Below are 20,773 nucleotides of genomic sequence, written 5' to 3'. Positions count from 1 at the left end.
CCCAAAACTGAGACATCACTGTCATAGAGGTGTTCTCATCGTCACGGTGGCATCAACTTGCGTTAACCAGTCCCGCGGACAAGCGAGCACTCGTCCGACGTCGGGGTTAAATCACGAGCGGATTGGAATGAGTTTTAAACTACGGCGGTAGTGTGACATTTCCAGCTAGTTTTTTTCCGAGTTTTCATTCAACCAAATGTGTCCTCTTCATTTCTGGAACTGAATTGAATAACCGGAAGCCGTTATAGACGTTTCTTTTACTAACTAGCGAGTGATGTAACCACGATTTTTTTTGTACAATCAGGGTGACTTGACATGTGACACACGCAACGCAAACCTGGTGCGTTTTCCCTTCGGTTCTTTAGACAGGTACGAATGCAGCGATTACGTTCGGACCAAAGCAACCGGCCCGAGAGTAAGGTGGTGTCTGTGTGATTAAAGTCCAGGCCAAAATCTTTTCTGCGTTTTGGTTCATTGCAGAATTTGAGGTTAAACCAAACAGCAAATGAATCAAAAGTATCAGTTTGAAGTGAAGCCACCTTTAGTTGCTGGTCTACCAAGTACTCGAATTCCTTGGCCTTTTCATTAAATGCACCTACCATATGCAGTATGGGCCACTCTGTAGGTATAAGTATTATCGAATGTAGACCTTCTGTTACTCTGCACGACGTATCAGAACCCCGTCGACGGGAAAGGACAAGAAGTGAGCAGATGTTATTTCACCGACGGATCCTTCTGAGAACAGCAGCGACGATGAGCCGGTGGGTACGAGTGTATAAGGTACAACGGTGTCCGTGCATGATGGCGAAACGGGCCACAAATCCAGAATCTTCCACTAACAGCCGTGCCGTGGTCAGAAGTACTAACAGAAATGTATACTCGTACGGTACGAAGTCATTAAGAATGGCTGATAAAGCAACTAGAGTAAGACCGTGTGCATTCCTGTCGCCATTTGAGCGAACAGAACAGAAATAATAGCAGAAATAATCTAAAGAACATACTCTCTGACTAATTTCATCAAGAGCAAAAGAATACGATTGGACGAGGAGAGAGAAAACGAGCATATGGGGTAGCCAGTAGACTATTTAGCCAGACAGAATTGGGATTTTGGCTTTTTATACAAAATGTCATTTAATACAATTCTGCGGTAGCACCGTGAAGTGATGTTTATTTGCCTTGGTGTGACTCTAGAGGTGGTGTTTTGAAGCACCGGGGCTGTGCATGCTCATATTGGTTACTAAATTTGCACAAGCATGTTTTGCTGTGGTGTGGAAGTGTAACGAGTTTGAACCGCTGTCCAAGTGCGGTTCTAGATCAGGGTTTAAGCAGAGTTTTAGCACATAAACGATTGTATATACGATTGTGCGATCATGTGTCTGGCAAGTGCATGTCATTAATTGTGTGTGTGTGTGTGTGTCTGTGTGTGTGGAAGAGAGATCTGTGGTCGCAGCTGCCATGCTTTAAGAGCTCTGCTGGGAAACGGTTGGGAAACAGCATGTGACTCATGATACGTCCAGGAACTGGAGTCTACATCTAATACAACCCCTCGCTCACACACACACACACACACACACACACACACACACACCACATGACCCAAGGTTACCAAGTGGTTGGGTCAAATAGCTCTATCTTTCAGGTCATGAATATAAAAGCAGAATTACCTTTCATCTCACTTTGTGCCTGCTGTAGAGGGTTGATTTTATTTAGTTTTTTGGGTGGGGTTTTTTTTTTGGTTTTGGATGACTGTGTGTGTTCTGAAATTGGAAGCAGAAATCGGCAGGAGCGAGAGGCTGTTGTCAGGACAGATTGAGTGAGATTGAGGGAGAGAAAGAGGTTGGATTTAGGAAAGAAAATTGGAGCGAAAAAGTGAAAGAAATAAGGTCACGCCAGGGCATTCGGGCATGATAACACAGTGCGAGAGGAGAGAGTGCGTAATTCTACAACTTGTTTAGCTTGGCTTCCTTCCATGGATTTCAGACCATTTGGCCCTGGTTACCAAGCCAAGGTTCATGAGGTTCAGTATCGAAGTGTACAGTCACAACAACGTCTTTGCTCTCGATACACTGCTCGCTTCTCTAACTATGAAGAGATGATTTCAGTCCCTGATTTAGTCCAAGTAACTGTGTTCTTACCACTTTACAGATTTGCACTGTAATATGCAATATTTTGCGTCATCTGACATTGAAACATTGAGATCCTGGGTACAACTCCTCGTTTGCTCTCGTGGACACGCATTCCCCAAGGTGTTAAACATTCCTTTAAGATTTTGGTCCATGTCGACATGATTGTGTCACATATTTATCAGCTGCTTGTTTATACTATGAGTCTCCTGTTCTGCCACATCCCAAAGGTGCTCTATTGGATTCCAATCTGGCGACTAGGAGGCCTTTAAAATACTTTGAACTCATTGGCATGTTAATGGAACTAGTTTGAGACAATTTACGCATTATCGTGTTGGAAATCGCCGTTATAAGATGGGCAGATTGCCGCTGGAAATCGATGCGCTCATCAGCAACAATACAAACCGCAAAGATCGGCCCAGTGTGTGCCAAGAAAACATTCCTCACACCATTGCACTACCACCACCAGCCTGAACTGTTGACCCAAGACAAGTTGGGTCAATGGATTCATTCTATTGGGGAAGTGGTGGCTTGGCAGTTAAGGCTCTCGGGGTCAAGCCTCTACACTGCCAGGCTGCCACTGTTGGGTCCTTGAGCAAGGCCCTTAACCCTCTCTCCTCCAGGGGCGCTGTATCATGGCTGACCCTGCGCTCTGACCCCAACTTCCTGACATGCTGGGGTATGCGAAGAAAAGAATTTCACTGTGCTGTAATGTATATGTGACCAATAAAGACTCATAATCATTATCATACCAAATTCTGACCCAACCATCTGCATGTCGCAATGGAATTCAAGATTCACCAGGCGACGGTTTTCCAAACTTAACTGTCCAGTCTTTAACTGTTCCAATCTACCGGCCTCAATACCATTTTCTAAAATTTCTTGTAGAATTACGGTCAGTGATTGAGAGGCCCTTACTAACAGTCGTAAATGTGCCTCTCTGCATGGTCTGTTTTTTTTTTGTTTTTTTTTAAATTAAAATTTCAGCTAAGTTCTTTAGCTTCTACTTACGATCTCACATCCTGGCTCCTCAAAGCTTTTCCATTATTGATGTTGCTGGATGGCTGTGCTGCTGGCTTTCTAATCTTTTTTAAAGTCTCAGTGATTTGTGAATGTAGCAGCCACTGCCTTACCCGAAAAAGAATATCTTATTCAATCTCCATTGTCTCCCTTTTAAGTTCTACAAAGTCTTGCTTATGACTTTTTAAAGCTCTAAATATATCTTACCCAGGCCTGGCCTACTGTTAATCCTGAGGCTCTGTCACAGCTGAGCCAGTGGAAGATCGTTTCCTGGTATCTCCTCTAAAACCCAGCTTTCCCTAACCTGAAATGGTGTCAAGATTCGGAATATTTTATAGCTCAATTTGTGTAAATCCATAATAAAACCGTATTTGTCAAACCTGATACGTTCAAAGTTAACCAAACGGGTGTGAACTAGAGACTTCGCAAAGTAAAGGTGACCCAGATGAGTGTCATTAATAGTCGAGTGACTGTGAATGGGGAACGACTTCTTTGGGGGGGTTAAGTCACTGTGGTTTCTTTTATACGCGCACATAAAAAGTACACACTTATTTGCTTTACAATGATATTACACGATTATGTTATTTATCAAGGTCCTGCCATGGCCATCCCAGTCCCCTTACTTGAAACCCATAGAAAACCTGTGGGGTGAACTGAAGAGGAGACTCCCAGCGTTTGAAGGATCTGGAGAGATTCTGTATGGAGGAACGGTCTCAGATCCCTTGCCATGTATTCTCCAACCTCATCAGGTGTTATAGGAGAAGACTCAGTGCTGTTATCTTGACAAATGGAAGTAGCACAAAGTATTGACTAAAAGGGTGCCAATAATTGTTGCACACCTATATTTAACAAAGATTTTCTTTTGATAAACCTGTGTTGTGTTTGTAATTGTTCGATATCCACGAGAGCAGAGTAATTTTATGAGTTATTTGAACAAAAGATCAAACCGTTAAACAATAAAGACAAATTTTTCACAGCCTTCTTTGCTCATATTTACCAAGGGTGCCAATATTAGTGTTTGGATGACGTCTGGCACTGTTTGCCCAAAGCCTTGGGAGTCACGTCTCAAAGCTTGTGCAAATGCTGGCCAAAATGTCAATAACAACATCTGCGTGTTGAATATCACAATGTACTGTCTAACCAATGATAAACACATGCCTCCAAGTTACACACTCTTAAGTCAGGTATACACTGTTTTGTTTTTATTTTTATTTATTTTTTTGCATCACGGCTACATTGTGTGTAAATCTGAAGTGTTATGGGACAACAATGTGTTCCACCAAAATAATAAATAATTCTTCCAATGCTAACACTTGTCCATTTTGTCCCGGACCTCAGTCTGGCTGCATGCAGCGGAGCAAGAAGCCGAGACGGTGTCCATGTGCAGCAGCGAGAGTTTGGCCGATCAAGGTTACGCGGCGTCTGAGGGCATGGCTGACTCTCCGATTAATACTGAGGACACCGTTTCCCTGGGTCCCGATCCCTCTCTGAGCCCCACCCAGCCTCAGGAAGACTGCGACAGCGATGAGGGCTGTGCCACATGGGGCTCGCGGCACAGGTAGGTCATAATCAGACCATCTCCTAAATGATGTTGAAGATAGAACTCAGTAGTAGGGAAGGGCTGCGAGTCGGGGCAGAGTACAGGGAAAGAACAGGAGAAGGGTGAAGTTATAGAGTTAAATTTTTTGGCTCTGTACCATGGTTTTTACAACATCTTCCCCCCCCGCGGCACAGAAAAGCCAGCATCTCACTCGCTTTCACACAAAGGAATAAAACATTAACTGTTGCATTTTGGGGTTTTTTTTTTGTGTGTGTGTGTTTTAATTAAAAACAAAACATTGTGCGCTTAATATAACTTCAGTTACATTTAATGTTGTGGAACCTCCACGAAACAAGTTATCTCTGACATTATAGCAGCTATAAACAGTCTGTCCCTCACTAGGCTCGTTTTTCTCTCGACGTTAATCCGATTTATTTATATTTATTTTAAATGCAGCTTGTCAGCTCGAAACGCCATCTCGCAGCCTTACCTCCGACTGTTACAACACGCTGACGCCTTGCCGGCTCCTTCTATAAGCGCTAAATAAAGATCTCCTCAGAGAAAACGTGAACAATTACACGTTTCTTTACGTCATAAAAGTCCCCATGTAAGTTGTTAATATAGCAAAGACAAGCGCTTTAATATAAAACCTTGCAGAAAAAGATCTAGTCAGAAAAAGACAACAGTATATATGTATGTTTTTTTTTCTTCACTCGTACCTTACGCAAACACTCCTGCCTGGGTCTTTGTCCATTGGGACCAGCTGGGACCAGCTGGGACCTCTCCCACGTTAAGTGAAGATAGCACAACCTGGCTTGTGTTGCTCATTGCTTCTGGAGGGCTGTCTGCACAGTCTGGCTTTCTCAGCCAGGAGTGCTAACGTGCTAATCTGTGAGCAGGAGCTGCCTGTGCTTGCAGCGTCACCTAAAACTTGTGCTTCAGCACACATCCAAGAAAGTCTTCCAGGAAAGAGATATTTTTCTACCTCAGGCATTTTTTTTTTTTTTTAAAAGGGTACGTGTTAAAAGATGCGTCGTTCTGACTGTGGGTGAAGTTTTTTAATTAATTTACCTCACACCGTACATGTACTGTAGTTCAGAAGAAAACGCAGGTTCTGCGTGGATTCTGTTTGGACAGGTTGAAGTTGCACGTGCATCAGATCTCTAGTCTCACTAAGAGAATATAAATGCTAGCGAATTGTTAGCGCACGTATCGGAATGAATTGCTGTCGTTCAGTGACTGTGGCGTTCTCTATGCAAGCAGCGGGAACATGCGAGTCGGAGACCAGTCGGTCAAGAGAAACGACGGCTACGAGGACGACAAGGAGATCACTGCGCAGATCCACTTAACCTTGGCTGATTTGGATGCCGACTTAGCAGATGGTACAAGTAACTTTTATATATACACTCTTAATTTAAGTAAACTTCATTTAAAAACCAATAGATGATCTAAAATGGATGAGTATCTAGTCTATGGTTTAACGTTCTTATTGCAACCTGAAATTTTGTCCTTGTGTGTGAGTGGAAAGGAAAATCTAGCCTTAATTCCCTGGCTGTTACTGAATAACTAATATCCACTTAAACTCTCTTTCCTGTCAATTAGAAGTTAATCGCTCCGATGAGGCATCTGTGTGCGTGGACGATGAGATCCCAGTGTCTGTGGTTGATTTGGATGTTCCGGTTACCGCCATTGATGAAGTCGTCGATGACAACCCATACAGCTTGGGTGTTTATGAGGCAGCACTGTCGCGCAGTAGCCAGAAAGAACGACATGGTTCAAGCAAACAAATGGTAGATCTCCAGAACCAAAACAACAACGCTCGCATGTCACAGAAAGCAAGTATCGGTCCATCACAAGGAGATCCGATTCGGTCATGTGACAAGAAGGCGCAAACAGAGAAGGTCCCTATAAGCCCAGGGATTAAAGGTAAAGTTGAACCGGGTAAACCAACGCTGCCAGAAACCTCTCAAACTCCTGCAATGTCTACTGTTACCCATAGTGCACAGAATGCTCCTGAAGGCAGACTTAAACCAACAGAACAAAACCACAGCAAGGAGCACACCGAAGTGAACAGAGCCTCGTCTGTGAAGGCTCAAAACAAGATCAGCCAGAATCCAGTGTCTAGATTCGGCTTGAAAACATTTACCATTGTGCCTAGCAAACCAGCCATGTCCCAGAATCGCGTTGAGTCCGAAGGCTCCTTGCGTATAGGCGCCATTAAAATCGATGAGTTTGGTAACATGGTCACACCGAGAGAGACTCGAGACAAATCCAACGATGCGAGCGATGACCGAGATTCTCCACTCCTGGACAAAGCTAAGGCCTTCTGGAGCTCAGGTAAGACGGAGGATTCGCCACCTACTACCTTTACTAGAGCTTCAATAAAGACTGGAGAAGCTGAAAAACCGTTCCCCGTCACAGAAAAACCCAGTGTTACGGAACCACCGAAACAGGTCAACGGGCCAAGCACCAACCTGGCATCCGCGGTCATGAAAAAGCTCGCTGTCTCAGATCCTGCCGAAAATCTCTTTTTCTCCGAGCACAGGAAGAATCTTTCATTCGTCACGCCTTCCAGAAGAACTTCGAGTCGTTACGTGGCTTCAGCTATTACGAAGTACACGGGGAATTCCTCAAGCAAGGTCGAAGGAGTTCAGGCACGTCCAGAGTCAACATCTGCTGGACAGAAGCAATTAACTAGCCAAGCCGTCAAGAACGACCTAAAACCTGTGCAAGCAGTATCAAACCTCAAGGCTTCGAATGCGTCCACAAACTCCATGCCTTTTCTCGCTGCCGCCAAACCCGACCGAAGTTATACTCCAGAGAAGCAGGCGGTCTGTAGGGAATATCCGCATATCGTTGGTACAGACACATCTAGCACTAAAGCGCTGGGTTTTAGCCCAGTACATAGCAAGCCTCAACAGCAAGCACGGATGTCTACGTGCCCTGAATCCAGTGCGTCCTTTTCTAAAGACTACATGTCCATGAAAAATGCCCCAGGAAGCCCTTTGCCTCTAAACAATACGATAAGCACTACCCGTCCAGCAGTAGCGAAGAAACCGGAGTTACACAGTCTTGGTCTGCAGCCAAGTCCGTTTGGGCCAGTCAAAAAGTTTAAGCCTGTGGTCCCGAAGTCGGTGGAGAAGGAGACCTCTCTTCACAGCTCACTCATGGATGCAATTCAGTCAGGAGATGGAATGGAACGCCTCAGAAAGGTGCGCTTTTCAAAACATTACGCAATAACCACAAGATAAGAGACGACATGTTTGTTTCAGCTTGTAATTGCTTCACATTTGGTTGCTATGAAAACTAAATGTACACTGCATTATTAACTGTGTTCAAACATTCCATTATAACTTTCTTGGCCAAAAGTGCCTAACATCATATTGTATGTAGAGATGCATCAGTATGCTTTTTTGGTTAGTTTGTTTGTTTGTTTGTTTGTTTGTTTGTTTGTTTTTCCTCAGACCAAGTCTTGTCGCTACCGAAACGAGTGACCAACTTATTATTAATCAGTCAGGGAATGTCTCGATATATTATATTTAACTCTGTTTAATATGTTCCCTCGGTTACATAGTGACCACTTTCTAGGCTCGTTGTTTAGAACGTTAGCTAGTTGGTTTATAAATGAAGTGTATTAGCTAGCTATGTGTTTTCGTTGTATGGTCGCGATGAGTTTGTGGGGGGAAAAAAGATTAAGTTCATTTTTTTGTGTCACCTGTTCATTGGTGTGACGACGTACGCTTGGCTTACGTAGGAAAGTATCACCGTTGAACGTTGACGCATTTGGGAAAAAAAAAAATTAGGACTAAATATCGCAAATATCAGTATTGATGTATCACTATTTTTACCCCCTCAAAGTCTAACATATGATACAAGGAAAGAAGAAATAAAAATAAAAAAACACATTCACACGGCTCTCCTTTGTTGCATCCAGGTATCCGACTCTTCCAGGACAGGCCCCCTGAAGAAACCATCTTACGTGGAGCCTGAAAACGAGCGTTCTGCGCTCCTGTCGGCCATCCGAGCCGAAAGTACTTCGGCAAGACTTAAGAAGGCAAGCTTAACGAGTTTTATCAAGTATTTCGTTTCCGTAGACGTTTCTAACTCTTCTCTGTGACTTTCCAGACGAGCTCGTCAGCTGCCTCAGAGCTGGAGCAGTTCAGGAAGTCTGAGGAGAGCAGGGCTGACCAGAGACATACAAGTACCCCAAGTCCTCCTGCGTTCGCACCTCCACCACCACCACCAAACTTTCCACCACCACCACCAACCTTTACACCACCACCGCCTCCTCCTACCTTGCCCTTGACCAAGCCGACTGTAGTGCTGCCTACACGGGGAAACCCAGAGTCTGCCAGAGAGGCACTGCTGGAGGCCATACGCTCTGGCGCCGGAGCCGAACGTCTTCGGAAAGTAAGGCTCTTTTCAGAATTTGAAGCGTACAGCGTTGGTAATAATCATTAATGGATATTAGTAGACATTTACAATCTTCTAATTTTGCGTTTGGTGATTTCTCAGGTCCCGGTGTCAACAAAAACAGTTAAAGTGAACGGAAGACTAGGCACCATCCAGGTGTCAGCATCACCTCCTCAAAAGCCCTGAGAAGCTCTTTCCCATAGCCAAATTTTCATGTGGCATGCTAACTCATTTGCTAAACTACGACTATTTAATTATTATTATTATTATTATTATTATTATTATTATTTTATTTTTTTAATAGTCGCATGCTGCTTTCAGTCTGTGCCAATCATTTTTTATTTTCATTTTGTAATTAGGACTCTTTGTTTCAAGGGGGAAAAAAATCGTGTTAAAGACAACACACTGTACATCTTTCACGTAAACCTTTTCACTTCCTAATAATCTGTCAGTATTTTTGAAGGGATTTTCTGTTTGAACACACAAGGCACGCTAAATCATTTCATTTCACTTGATTTAAAAAAAAAAAAAATTATATCTGATTTTATTTGAATCTTTTCACATTTAGTACTAATCGCAACAGCGCTGTAGTCAGCCCGTGATAATTTGTTTAAACAGCGAAGGACTTTTCTTATTTTGTTTCTTTGAAGCATCGTAGCGAACAATGCGTTATTGTAAAACCTATAATTACCTATTAATACCTTTTCGCCACGCTGCTATTTGATAATATATTATTTATGCCATTTTGATCAGAAGGGGAAATGAAAAGTACGTCTCTGCACGTTATAAATATACTTAACACGTCGTTAATTTAACAGATAGAAAGTGGACCGCATGACGGACCTGCAGAAGGTCTAGAAAGGTCTACCTTTTGTTTTTTTTTTTTGGAGAGTTGTATATTTTCTACCTGTTCATAATTAGAAATTGTGTCTATGATTCATTTCGATTAGATGCCACGTTGTTGGTATAAAGGTGTTTGTTGTTGGGGTTTTTTTTTTTTTTTTTAATTCTACTTTTGTACATGAAGTGTGCGATTTTTTTTTTTTTTTTTTTTTTTTTTGGGAAGGGATTACACAGAAATTTTAGATGAAAATGAATAGATCAATAAACCATTTTGTAATCATTTCAGTGGGATTTCTACAGGTTTTGTGTGGCTTTGTGTCCGAGTGTGTCTAATTAGTTTGTTACACAAGGCGACAATCGATTAAAATCCAGGACGTTTAAACTCGGAAAAGGAAAAAAAAAAAAAAAACTCGGGGATAGAAAACGCGGACTGAACGAGTGTGTTTTGTTTGGGGTTTTTATTCTTGCTGTCAAGAGACAATCTTAAAAATAATTAATGATCGAATAATATGATGACGTACGAGTCTAGTGTAGTGCCAATATATTGTTTTGTATTTAACAACATGGCTTCCAGAAGCCATAGTGTGTGCAGTCGTGGCTTGGTGGTTAAGGCTTGATGGGAAGGTCAGGGGTTCAAACCCTAGCACTGCCAAGCTGCCACTGTTGGGCCCTTGAGCAAGGCCCTTAACCCTCTCTGCTCCAGGGGGCGCCGTATCATGGCTGCCCCTGCACTCTGAACCCAACTTGCTGACATGCTGGGGTAAGCGAAGAAAAGAATGTCACTGTACTGTAATGTATAATCTTTAATCTTTATCAATCTTTATTGACTCATTATCATTAAAATAGCACTTGATCTAGCACATCCTATTATTTTTCCTGAACGCTGATGTGTGCGATTTTGGTATTAAAATACTCCTTGCATGTGCAACTCAACCCTGATTATGGCTCACTGTCAATACATTATACTACTGTTGTGTTTGCAGCCTGAAAGACATCACAGGTTTGCTGAACAAATATGACCTCGATCTTTATCATGTAGTATATGTTTAAATATTCCCGATCATCAGGACGAGTAGAAGTGAGGCTCGTCTCCATTCTTTTATGCCCCCTGACAGGTTTTATGGACTGCTGATGACAAATTTCTTTCCTTTGGGTCCCCCAGTGGCCTCGTGTTTACTCGGGGCTCGACGACCCGCAGCTGTGTGCGGCTCCTTCGTGCAGAACACGCCGTTCTGAAGAGGCCGATCTATCTTCCTGCCATCATCTGGCATCCATGATGACTACATGTATTAAAGAGCTCCTGAAAGTCAAATCAGAGCAGCTTCAGAGCTTTTTATACCCGTCCCTTATTGTTACGGACATCGGTATGATAGTATATATCTAGGGTAATAAAATAGTTTTATGAGATGTTCCTGTTTAAATTTGATAGTTTGTCATTTCTGGGAAAGCATTAAAAAATTTTTTGATGACTCATCCTAACTTCTCTTACTGCCAGAGCGCATGTGTCTTGCTCTACAATAGCAGCTCGCTCGTAGTAAACACGTTTCTCCGGATGTTTTTTATTTTGCTGTGCGTCTTCCTGTTGCGTTTTCCAGCCGTTGATGGTTGGAGTTTATTAATTTAGAAGAGGTTGCAGTTTGCTCGAGTTACCTGACAGGCCCTTTTCGGAGGAGCGTTTTAACAACTTGGTGCCAACTGAACGTCGCTACCTCGGACTGATCGAGAACGTGATTCACCAGACTGAGTTTCTCCATCAGGAGGAATAAGTCAGAACATCTTACCTACCGTTTGGACACGTCAGACGCCACCACCATCGGTCACCATCGGTACTGCTAACGGTCGACCTCAGCTCAAACGCGTACGTCATCTCGCTGTCTTGGGTACCGTCCTTGTTAACGTCGACAGACGCGGGTGAAGACCGAGGCAAGAAACTCCGTATGGAGGTTTTTTTTTGTGATCGTTGCAGCCAAAAATGCATTGATTTTGCTGCGGCTTTTTTTTTTTTTTTGGCTTGAATTGGCGAAATTGCAATGACACGATATAGTTTTGCACTGATGTTTGTTAGTAAATGAGACCTTTTCGGTGTCCTCGTATTCAACGCATGTGAATCGAAGAGGGCTTTGATTGAACGCATGTCGTCTCGGCCCGAGTCGGTGGGAGACCTGCGATGATTGATTTTGAAAAATTTCAACCCCCCTCCCCTCTATTTCGTCGTTTCCTTGATTTTGACTTCATTTCTACAATCGCAAAGTTGCCAAATCCTGGAAGAACCTCATATTTAGCTAGTTCACGAAGCTACCTCCCTAACCCCCACTTCAATGTCACGGGCTAATGTTTTGTGTAAATATTTACTGTACGCAACACACTGTAATCAACAGGCAGGGGTGGAGTCAGAGCAGGAGGAAACCTGAAAGTACGACCGTTATCTACAAACCTTTATTTATTTGTAAAGAAGAAGAAAAAAAATTCTCCAACGATTGAGGATGACATTCTGTAAAGCGCTCGTGCCTGCCTCAGTAAATGAAACCCATTGACTAAACGTCCACAAATTGCTCCAGTTAAGCTGTCCGCCTGCGTGGATTTACAATAATTTCAGTCCTGCATTACCGTGCTCACTTCTGGATGAGTCAAAACTTGGAGAAAAGCCACGTATGGATCTGTTACTGGCAATCTCGGCTCGTTCCGGTCTCTCGGTGACTCATACTTCAGTCTGTTTCATTCTCCGTCTACATCCGTCTTTTCTCTTTCCTGAGCTCACGACTGTGGGCTTTTATTAAAATTGCCTTCATATTTACGTTTATTGATTTATTCATTTGATATGTCGTATATCTCGGTGGCAAGAAATGTCCTGGCATGAGTACAGGACGGTCTTTATGAGTACAGCAGCAGTTCTATAGTATCTATAGTATCCATATGAGATCAACCACTGAATCATGGGTGATTTTGGGGGTATAAAGTGTTTCAGGAAGCGCAAAGCTTTAGGGTATCCGTATGGGACCATACGCCTTAGTGATCTTCTTCATTATACACATTCCTTGATTAACCAACTTCACCTTGTTGGGAAATGGAACGGAACAATGTTCAGTGTTCAAGCGTTATACGTTAGTTAGTTGAGCCAAATGTTTGTACGGCGATATATACTTCTTATCCCTTTTCAATCCCATGTTTGAAAAGCTTTCATCCATTGGCTACTCTCCTTGCTTTCTTAACCCCCTTGAAAAGAGCAAAACTTGCCCTCCTGTTTTTGAAGCCTCAATTCCTTGGCTGGAGCATCCTGGAAGCTGGAAAAGAACCGAAATATGGACTGGCTGGAAAAGCCTCAAGGACAGTGTTGAGTCCAAGTCAGGTCCAAATGTTCTTTCTGTTCACGAGATATTTATGTATCTCGTCAAAATACCACATTTTCCTGTTCGGTCTCCTAAAAACGGCTCGTCTTTTCTCGTGCAAATATGTTATAATTTGCTCGAGTCTGTATGTTCTGAGGACTGTGGTCTGGACGCTTCGGCCTTCCCTGTCTCACAGCGGGTAATCCCTTCCATGGCAGGCGGCTGTAAATTCTTCCCGACCCACAATCCCTCTGTTGGTCAGAGCTCGGGCACATTTGCGGGCACTCTGATCTGCGTTACGAAACTGCTAAATGACTGTTTGCTTCCAAAACTGTTGGAGCCAATAGCAAAGGAAAACAAGTGCTGGAGGAATGAGTATCAAAGGTCATGTGTTAAAACTGTGGCCCAAAAACAATGCTTTTCTCATATATACATACATATAATATTATTATTATTATTATTATTATTATTATTATTATTATTATTATTGGGTTGGGGAGTTAAAAAGTAGTGCAAGTGATTGTCCAGTATTCCATTATTCCTCTGGCGTGAGACCAACTGGGTGTTTGTTTCTCTGTCCATTTTTGATTGGATTAGAAGATCTGGAAGGTTCAAGCCGTTGCTCAGCCTCAGTCCTCAAGTGCTCAGCTCTGTACGTTGATTGGATTCCCTTGTGTTTCGCTTTTAAACATTTCCAGGCAATGCACGTTTGGTTAGTTTGTCTCTTGCATTGTCCAGCAGTTTTGTTTTGTTTTAGTTTCCAATGAGAAACGGTTGTGGCTACATATAGCTTCTAAATCAGACTAGTTAAACACAAGTTAAATCATTCACTAATCACTAATGCTTTGCGATAACGGCACTTCCTGGAGTGTTTTATACCTTTTCATAACACAGTCAATTGCCCGTAATTAATAAACCACATCTCATAGGGTTATCCGTTTATCATTGTTTTTAACGCTGTAGACAAGACATGTTAGCTCCTGTTATCACTTTGATTACATCAACTGTAAACAGTCATTCCCTCAAACAGCCTGACTTTCTCCCTCTCTTTCTTTCTTTCTCTCTCTCTCACTCTCACTCTTTTGGCATGATACTGCGAAACCAGAAAACTATTGTTATTGACCTTTACAAAGGTCAAGACACTGTGGACTCCTTCCAAAAATGTTAAATAAACTTCTCTATACTGAAAAGGTCAGCGTGTTTAATACAACATGCATAATATAAACTTGTGATTTACCTGGCAGCCAGAACGACTGTCCGAGTGGCTGTTATAGAAAACGAGTAAGAACCTTCTGACCAATCAGAGTCAAGGATTCGACAGTGCAGCGATATGACGTAATGCGCACGAAAACGCAAAATCTAAAGTATCGCGTATGACCCAATGTTGAACTCATCTCTCCACAGCTCATCTCTGTCAAGAAAAGTGCCCGATAGATAATTAATCATCCGAACCGCACATACGAGCCAAGTTTTCTATTGGGGGTGCACACACATACACACACTCACTATATCAGCTTTCTGAGTGGAGCAACTGTTTAAAAACACACAGTATGTGGAGCAAATTATATCGCATGTTTCCTTCTGATACAGTGCATGATGTGGGTTTATTGGAATAATTAGATAAAAATATTAGACTTGGTCGTTTACTGCATTCAGGTGTGCAATTCATTTTAAAGTGAAATTACAGTCCGAAATTGTTTTCAATCAATGGAACGAGTAAACGGCCTGTTTTATTTAACGAACAAGGGATCTATCAAAGTCTGATCTTGTTTGTGGAAGTGTATCATGGTACAAACAAAGGAGATTCCCAAGGACCTCAGGAAAAGAGTTGTTGATGCTCATCAGGCTGGAAAAGGTTACAAAACCACCTCTAAAGAGTTTGGACTCCGCCAATCCACATTCGGACAGATTTTGTACACATGGAGGAAATTCAAGACCGCTGTTACGCTCCCCAGGAGTGAAGACCAACAAAGATCACTCCAAGAGCAAGACGTGTAATAGTCCATGAGGTCACAAAGGAACCCAGGGGAACTTCTAATCAACTAAAGGCCTCTCTCACATTGGGTAATGTTAATGTGAGTCCATCATCAGGAGAACACTGAACAACAATGGTTATGTTTTAGGTCATATTTATGCAGATATATAGAAAATTATAAATATTTCAAGCACCACTGTATGTATATTGGGCCACATTGATCGATCTTTTAATAAAGTTGCGCGTAAATGTGTCGTGCAAACCAAATCGAACGAAATTTTCTGCTGGATTTAAATTCGATTTGAATTGGATCAAGTCGAGGTTTACATCCACTTATGTATAAGTTTACACACGCTCGAGGGCACGAGTAGGATACGAATGTTGTTGTTTTTTTTTTACAAATTTATGCAGTTTTCATGAATACTGAATTTCTTGTGTAAACACTCGTATGAACAATTTACGCATAAATCAGTCCGTTTCCAGCTTGATAAACGAGGCTCACTGTTTATAAAGATAATGATTTATAGTATTTCAAAGAAGCATTACAGTTTTAAAATACTTTTGGAATAAACTGCATCTTTAACACGTCTTCTCTTAAACTATAGTTAGCGATAAAAATAATATTAAAACGCAACAGAACACCTTTATTTCACTGGGTTTTTTTTCCCCCACTCACGATCACTGCATTATCTGAAACTAGCACCTAAGCCCAGCTGTGCTCACTCTGCATGTCTTCATGTCATAAAGCTTGTTTTCTGAGATATGTTCCTTTCCTTTGTAAACCACACTAGCGCACAGTTTTGTTTTTTTAAACAACGCATGTTTCCTCTAAATGTTTCCTTTTTGCTTTATATATATATATATATATATATATATATATATATATATATATATATATATATATATATATATATATATAATGTATAAATTAAAACCTTGTGTGCCTAATTTGCATAAATAAAAGCATGTATGCCTAATTTGCATAAATAAAAGCATGTATGTCTAATTTGCATAAATAAAAACCTGTGTGCCTAATTTGCATAAGTAAAACCTTGTGTGCCTAATTTGCATAAATAAAACCTGTATGTCTAATTTGCATAAATAAAACCTTGTGTGCCTAATTTGCATAAATAAAACCATGTATGTCTAATTTGCATAAATAACAACATGTATGTCTAATTTGCATGCATGGACCCAGTTCATCGCTAACACCTTGCTTTAATTAATAAATAATAATTTGATAACGTAAAAAATATATATTTAATAATAAATATTTCTTACTCTGGTTTAATTTGACTGGAAACACAAGCATATGCGGCCTGTACGCGCGCGCGCCACGCTGCCATAGAGCTTTGTTTATCCAGCGTGCGCGTGTGGGGGTGTGGCCACAGCGCGACGTCCTATTGGCTGGAAGAGGGGCGGGTGCCCTTCAGTGGGCGTGTCCTTGTGAACAACAACTTTGAGCAGAAGCACACACGCTTCAGCGTCGCGCGGCATGCTCTGCAAACAAGGTAGGGAAAGTCTTTCTCTCAGATTGTCCTTTTTTTCTTTTTCTGTTTTTTTTTTCTTTTTTTTTTTTTAATCCGCTACTGCTTGTGCTTTGAGGAGGCTTAAAAATATAAATAAATAAATAAATAAATAAGAATAAGAACAAGTGCGCGTAAATAAATAATAAAATACTTAACATGAAAGAGGGAAATAATAATGTGCTCATACTCCTGAAATGGGCGCGTGCTGACTGGTTTCCATGACTACGTCCATATGGCTTCTGTACTAAATGGGCTCTAAAGGTTACGTCACCATATTAAAACGTCCTGGCACTATAGTGCATGCTCATATAGTATACGAAAATACTGATACTCGTGTGTGTGTGTGTGTGTGTGTGTGTGTGTGTGATGGGGGAGTGTATAATGTTTGACGTGTTGTGCATTCTGAGATGCTTTTCTGCTCACCACGGTTGTAAAGAGTGATAATTTGACCCTAGCCCAGCTCCTCTAACCTTCTCCATCTCACATCAACAAGGCTTTTCCATCCACAGCAATTCCACTCAGTGGATGTTTGTTTGTTTGTTTGTTTGTTTTTTCCATGCACCATTCTGTGTAAACTCTAGAAACTGTTTTGTGGGGAAAATCCCTCTAGACCAGCAATTTCTGAAATAGTGTTTGACATGCTGTACATCTTTTCGATGTTCTGTCCGTTCTGAGATGCTTTTCTGCTCACCGTGGGTTGTACAGAGTGATTATTTGAGGTACTGTAGGCTCCATGTCAGCTCAAACCAGTTCTCAAAGCTGTTCTCCTTTGACCTTTCGTATCGACGAGGCGTTTCCATGCACAGCAGTTCCACACGTCGGAACTCAACTCGAGAGACTGGTTTGTGTGAAAATCCCAGGAGGCTAGCAGTTTCTGAAATACTCAAACCTGCTACAGTTAAAGCCACTGAGATCACTGAGATTTTATTTCCCCCATCCTGATGTTCGATATGAGCTCCGACTGAAGCTCTTGAGGTGTATCTGCACGATTTTCTGCTACCGTACACGGTTGGCTGATTGGCAGGTGTTCTTATTAAAGTGGCCAGTGAGAATAAGCATTGTATATGATTAGAGGGCGAGCGCAAGTGGATTTTAACCGATTCCAATAACTAAGTTGGACGGAACCTATCGATAACCGATTAATCGGGCGATAGTTATGTTTTTTTATTATTGTTACTGAATGAAAACATTTTTTTAAACAAAAATGAACTGTACTGACTACCATGATAAATATTAATTATATATTAACTGTTAATTAGTATTACAGTAAATGAAACGTCCAAACTGAGCCAAATAGTAACACTCCGAATAACAAATAAAAATCCAAAATGAATAAAAAAACACTTCAAATATCACAACAAAGTTTGTCAGTGCTGGTTTTTATTTCACCTCTAGAGGCCGCTTTTGTACCGCTTAATGACCACGGCAATCGAGAAAAACGTGAATGTTTGCAGATAACCCATAGTTCCAGCAATCGATCGGTCGAAGTCTATATATAGTATTTATAACTTATATAACAGGACAAGGTACAGAACTAATACATATGAACTTAATAGAGTATTTTCATGCATGTGTTTATGGGAGAAGATTAATTTTACAAAATATGTGGAATGTGAAAATAATCGACAGAAAGCATGCCACTTAAAAAAAAAAAAAGTCGGCACTTTTTTTTTTTTTTTTTAACCCATTTTTGGCTAGATCTTTCCCCCTACACGTGACCGCTACAAGCCAGGGAGGGTGGGGCAAACGCATAACACCAACGTGTGTTCTCCCTCTGCTTCACAGGTTTCCTCCCCAGTCCAAAGACATGCGCTGTAGGCTGACTGGCATCTCTAAATTGTCTGTAGTGTGCGATTGTGCCCTGCGATAGCTTGGCACCCAGTCCGTGGTGTCCCTTGGGAGCCCCCAGCGATCGGTGACAGGCTTCCCGTGACCCCGTATAGGTGCCCTCGAGTTCCTTGGCAGAGGTTCCCGGTTCCTGTGACCCTGTCTCGTACAGATGTACGAGATCACTTGTCTTGGACAAGTGATTGTAGCAGTTTTCCTTGAGTAGAAGGCCTTCAGGCTTGTTTTTCCGATTTCTCAGTAACGTGAGTCTCAGTAAGAGGTATAAAACGCGTCAGGACGTGCCGTTATGGGAGAGTGATCCACGTCGGGGCAGTAACGGTAATTCTGCTTCATCACACCGCACTCTTGTTGGGAGTATTTCTCTACAAAAGGGCACGCTGAAGTGTTTAATTCCTCATGCGAGGTCAACTAAATTGTACTAAAAGACGATTATCGAAAGGGAATGCGTTGATGTGAAAGTTTACGAGGTAAAATCTTGGTGGAATGGGATACAGATACAGATACATGGGGAACAGATTGCAGGTTTGTGTATAGCCTGAATGATTAGGGAGTTGTGTTGTTGAAGTACTCAGTTACACACCTGAGAGTATTATTTCTATTATTGATAGGGGTGTCTTGCGGTTTTGCACGTAGTCAGTGTGTTACGGAGAGTTCCGGGCGAGGGGCGTGGCTTGGTGATGAAGTGGATGGGCTTAGAGGAAATTGCAGGCGGGGTTTGGTGTGTGTTGGAAAGTCAGCTGAGAGACTGTCTGTACCTCCACGGGAATATCAGCGTTCGAGGGAGCAAAAGCAGTGTCCCGGCAGCGCTTTTGGGTGAGCAATCCACTTTTAAACTGCAGCGTAACATTTGATTCCTGCTCAAAACTTTTGGCACCCGCCTAGAAATCCGTCCATGTGGGCGGGAGGGAAGTGTAGGGGTGGTGTTCTGCCGGTGTGTGCTCTCTCTCATAGCGTGCTCCTGATCTAAACAGTGAAAGTGTTTGAATCTTTCAGCGCGTTTCAAACTAACGTGCGTCGCGCACGCGACAAGGAAAGTGTTCCTCGCGCTGGATCCCCAGCTGGTGGATGTAGTTATTTGTAGCGTTGCTCACGTGGTCGAGTGCACGCACCGTTGGCTGCATTTCTTCGGGCTGTGTATCTTCGAAATGATCTTTTAAATTCCGATCACGTCGTGAATGCATTGCGCGCTAAAGCGTCTCGCTTTCTAACTATCCGGATCGTTATGTTTACATGATGCTTCCAGGTATTAACCGATCTAGTCACCGTGAGCTTTTATTGACTGAGTATAACTTCATGCTTAATGTTTGAGACTGTTTCTGTTTTTTTTATGTTGATGAGCGATTCACAAAGGAATCGATTCTTTGTTGTTTTTTTTTAAAGGGGACGACTCCTTTGAGCGAGTCGATGGTGCGAATCGGTTCGCGAGCACAAATGAATCGTTTTTTAATTAAAGGGTGTCAAGCTTGACCTAAACTTTTTTTTTTTTTTTTTTTTTTTTTAAACCTTCATTAAAGGAGGTTTAAAAAAAAAAGCTGACTTGACACATCACGGGCTTATAGATAGACTGATGTATGTAAATATCAGTCAAATAAAACCAGTTATTTTGAGCAAAAGTGAGAGTGCAGCTTTTCCTCAGTTTTTGGTTCATGGGTGTTGAGTGAAATGAATTAAAACTGGTGAAGTTCAGTTCACTTTCTTTGTTTGTTTTTGTTTTGGTTCGTTTAAAGAATCGAATCTGTCAAATGAATCATCAGTGATTCACACCAAGTACTTGTCCTGTTGCTGGATTGTATTTTATTTTTTTTGCTACAAATTGTGAGTGCAGAACCTATGGTCTATCTGTTTTTATATCTGTATTATTTTATTTATTTATCCTTTATTTAACCAGGAAGATCCCATTGACATATCACAATGTCTTCTTAAAGGGAGACCTGGTCAAGACGGCAGCACGTAGAGTTTCACACAGAGATAATCACCGAAAACAATACGCATAGAAACTCATTAATAAGAGTAAAATCAAGAAAAAGCACTTACAAGACTCCTTTAACACCGTTTAAAAGTACTCAGAGGTAGCAATAAATGATCCCATGATTCTGATTGGCCAGAAAAGTTTGATGAATTTTCTATACAGTCCCTCCAGGATTTTGCCATGGCAT

General features: G+C 41.8%; 2 protein-coding genes and 1 long non-coding RNA gene across 17 annotated transcripts in view; 2 read left to right on the top strand and 1 right to left on the bottom strand.

Moving 5' to 3' along the window:
* Positions 1-14,455, top strand: part of cobl (cordon-bleu WH2 repeat protein) — a 74,818-nt gene extending 60,363 nt beyond the window's left edge. For 9 of the 11 annotated variants that reach the window (XM_017466484.3, XM_047151276.2, XM_017466502.3 and 6 more), the window contains 6 exons: positions 4,482-4,701; positions 5,944-6,065; positions 6,286-7,895; positions 8,618-8,737; positions 8,809-9,093; positions 9,199-14,455. In XM_017466484.3, the coding sequence (XP_017321973.1) occupies positions 4,482-4,701; positions 5,944-6,065; positions 6,286-7,895; positions 8,618-8,737; positions 8,809-9,093; positions 9,199-9,282 (2,441 nt within the window). In that variant the 3' untranslated portion in view covers positions 9,283-14,455. The remainder of the gene's footprint in view (positions 1-4,481; positions 4,702-5,943; positions 6,066-6,285; positions 7,896-8,617; positions 8,738-8,808; positions 9,094-9,198) is intronic. The other 2 variants (XM_053679351.1, XM_017466461.3) reach the window with 1 other exon arrangement.
* Positions 4,331-5,948, bottom strand: LOC124626361 (uncharacterized). The gene is made up of 2 exons (XR_006981139.2): positions 5,403-5,948; positions 4,331-4,764 (listed from the first exon to the last, which is right to left on the bottom strand). It is a non-coding gene; the product is annotated as an uncharacterized LOC124626361 (long non-coding RNA).
* Positions 14,456-16,685: 2,230 nt separating the features above from the next.
* Positions 16,686-20,773, top strand: part of grb10b (growth factor receptor-bound protein 10b) — a 75,221-nt gene continuing 71,133 nt past the window's right edge. For 2 of the 5 annotated variants that reach the window (XM_047150959.2, XM_017466563.3), the window contains exon 1: positions 16,686-16,751. The gene's annotated coding sequence lies outside the window, so the exon portion shown is untranslated. Of the gene's footprint in view, positions 16,752-19,315; positions 19,431-20,773 lie in introns of those variants that run through there. The other 3 variants (XM_017466581.3, XM_017466554.3, XM_047151010.2) reach the window with 2 other exon arrangements.

Source organism: Ictalurus punctatus, chromosome 1 (genome assembly GCF_001660625.3).
Source record: "Ictalurus punctatus breed USDA103 chromosome 1, Coco_2.0, whole genome shotgun sequence".
In the NCBI taxonomy this organism is placed as follows: domain Eukaryota; kingdom Metazoa; phylum Chordata; class Actinopteri; order Siluriformes; family Ictaluridae; genus Ictalurus; species Ictalurus punctatus.
The sequence above is the reverse complement of the archived record's forward strand: the minus strand, read 5'-3'. Positions and strand labels throughout refer to the sequence as shown.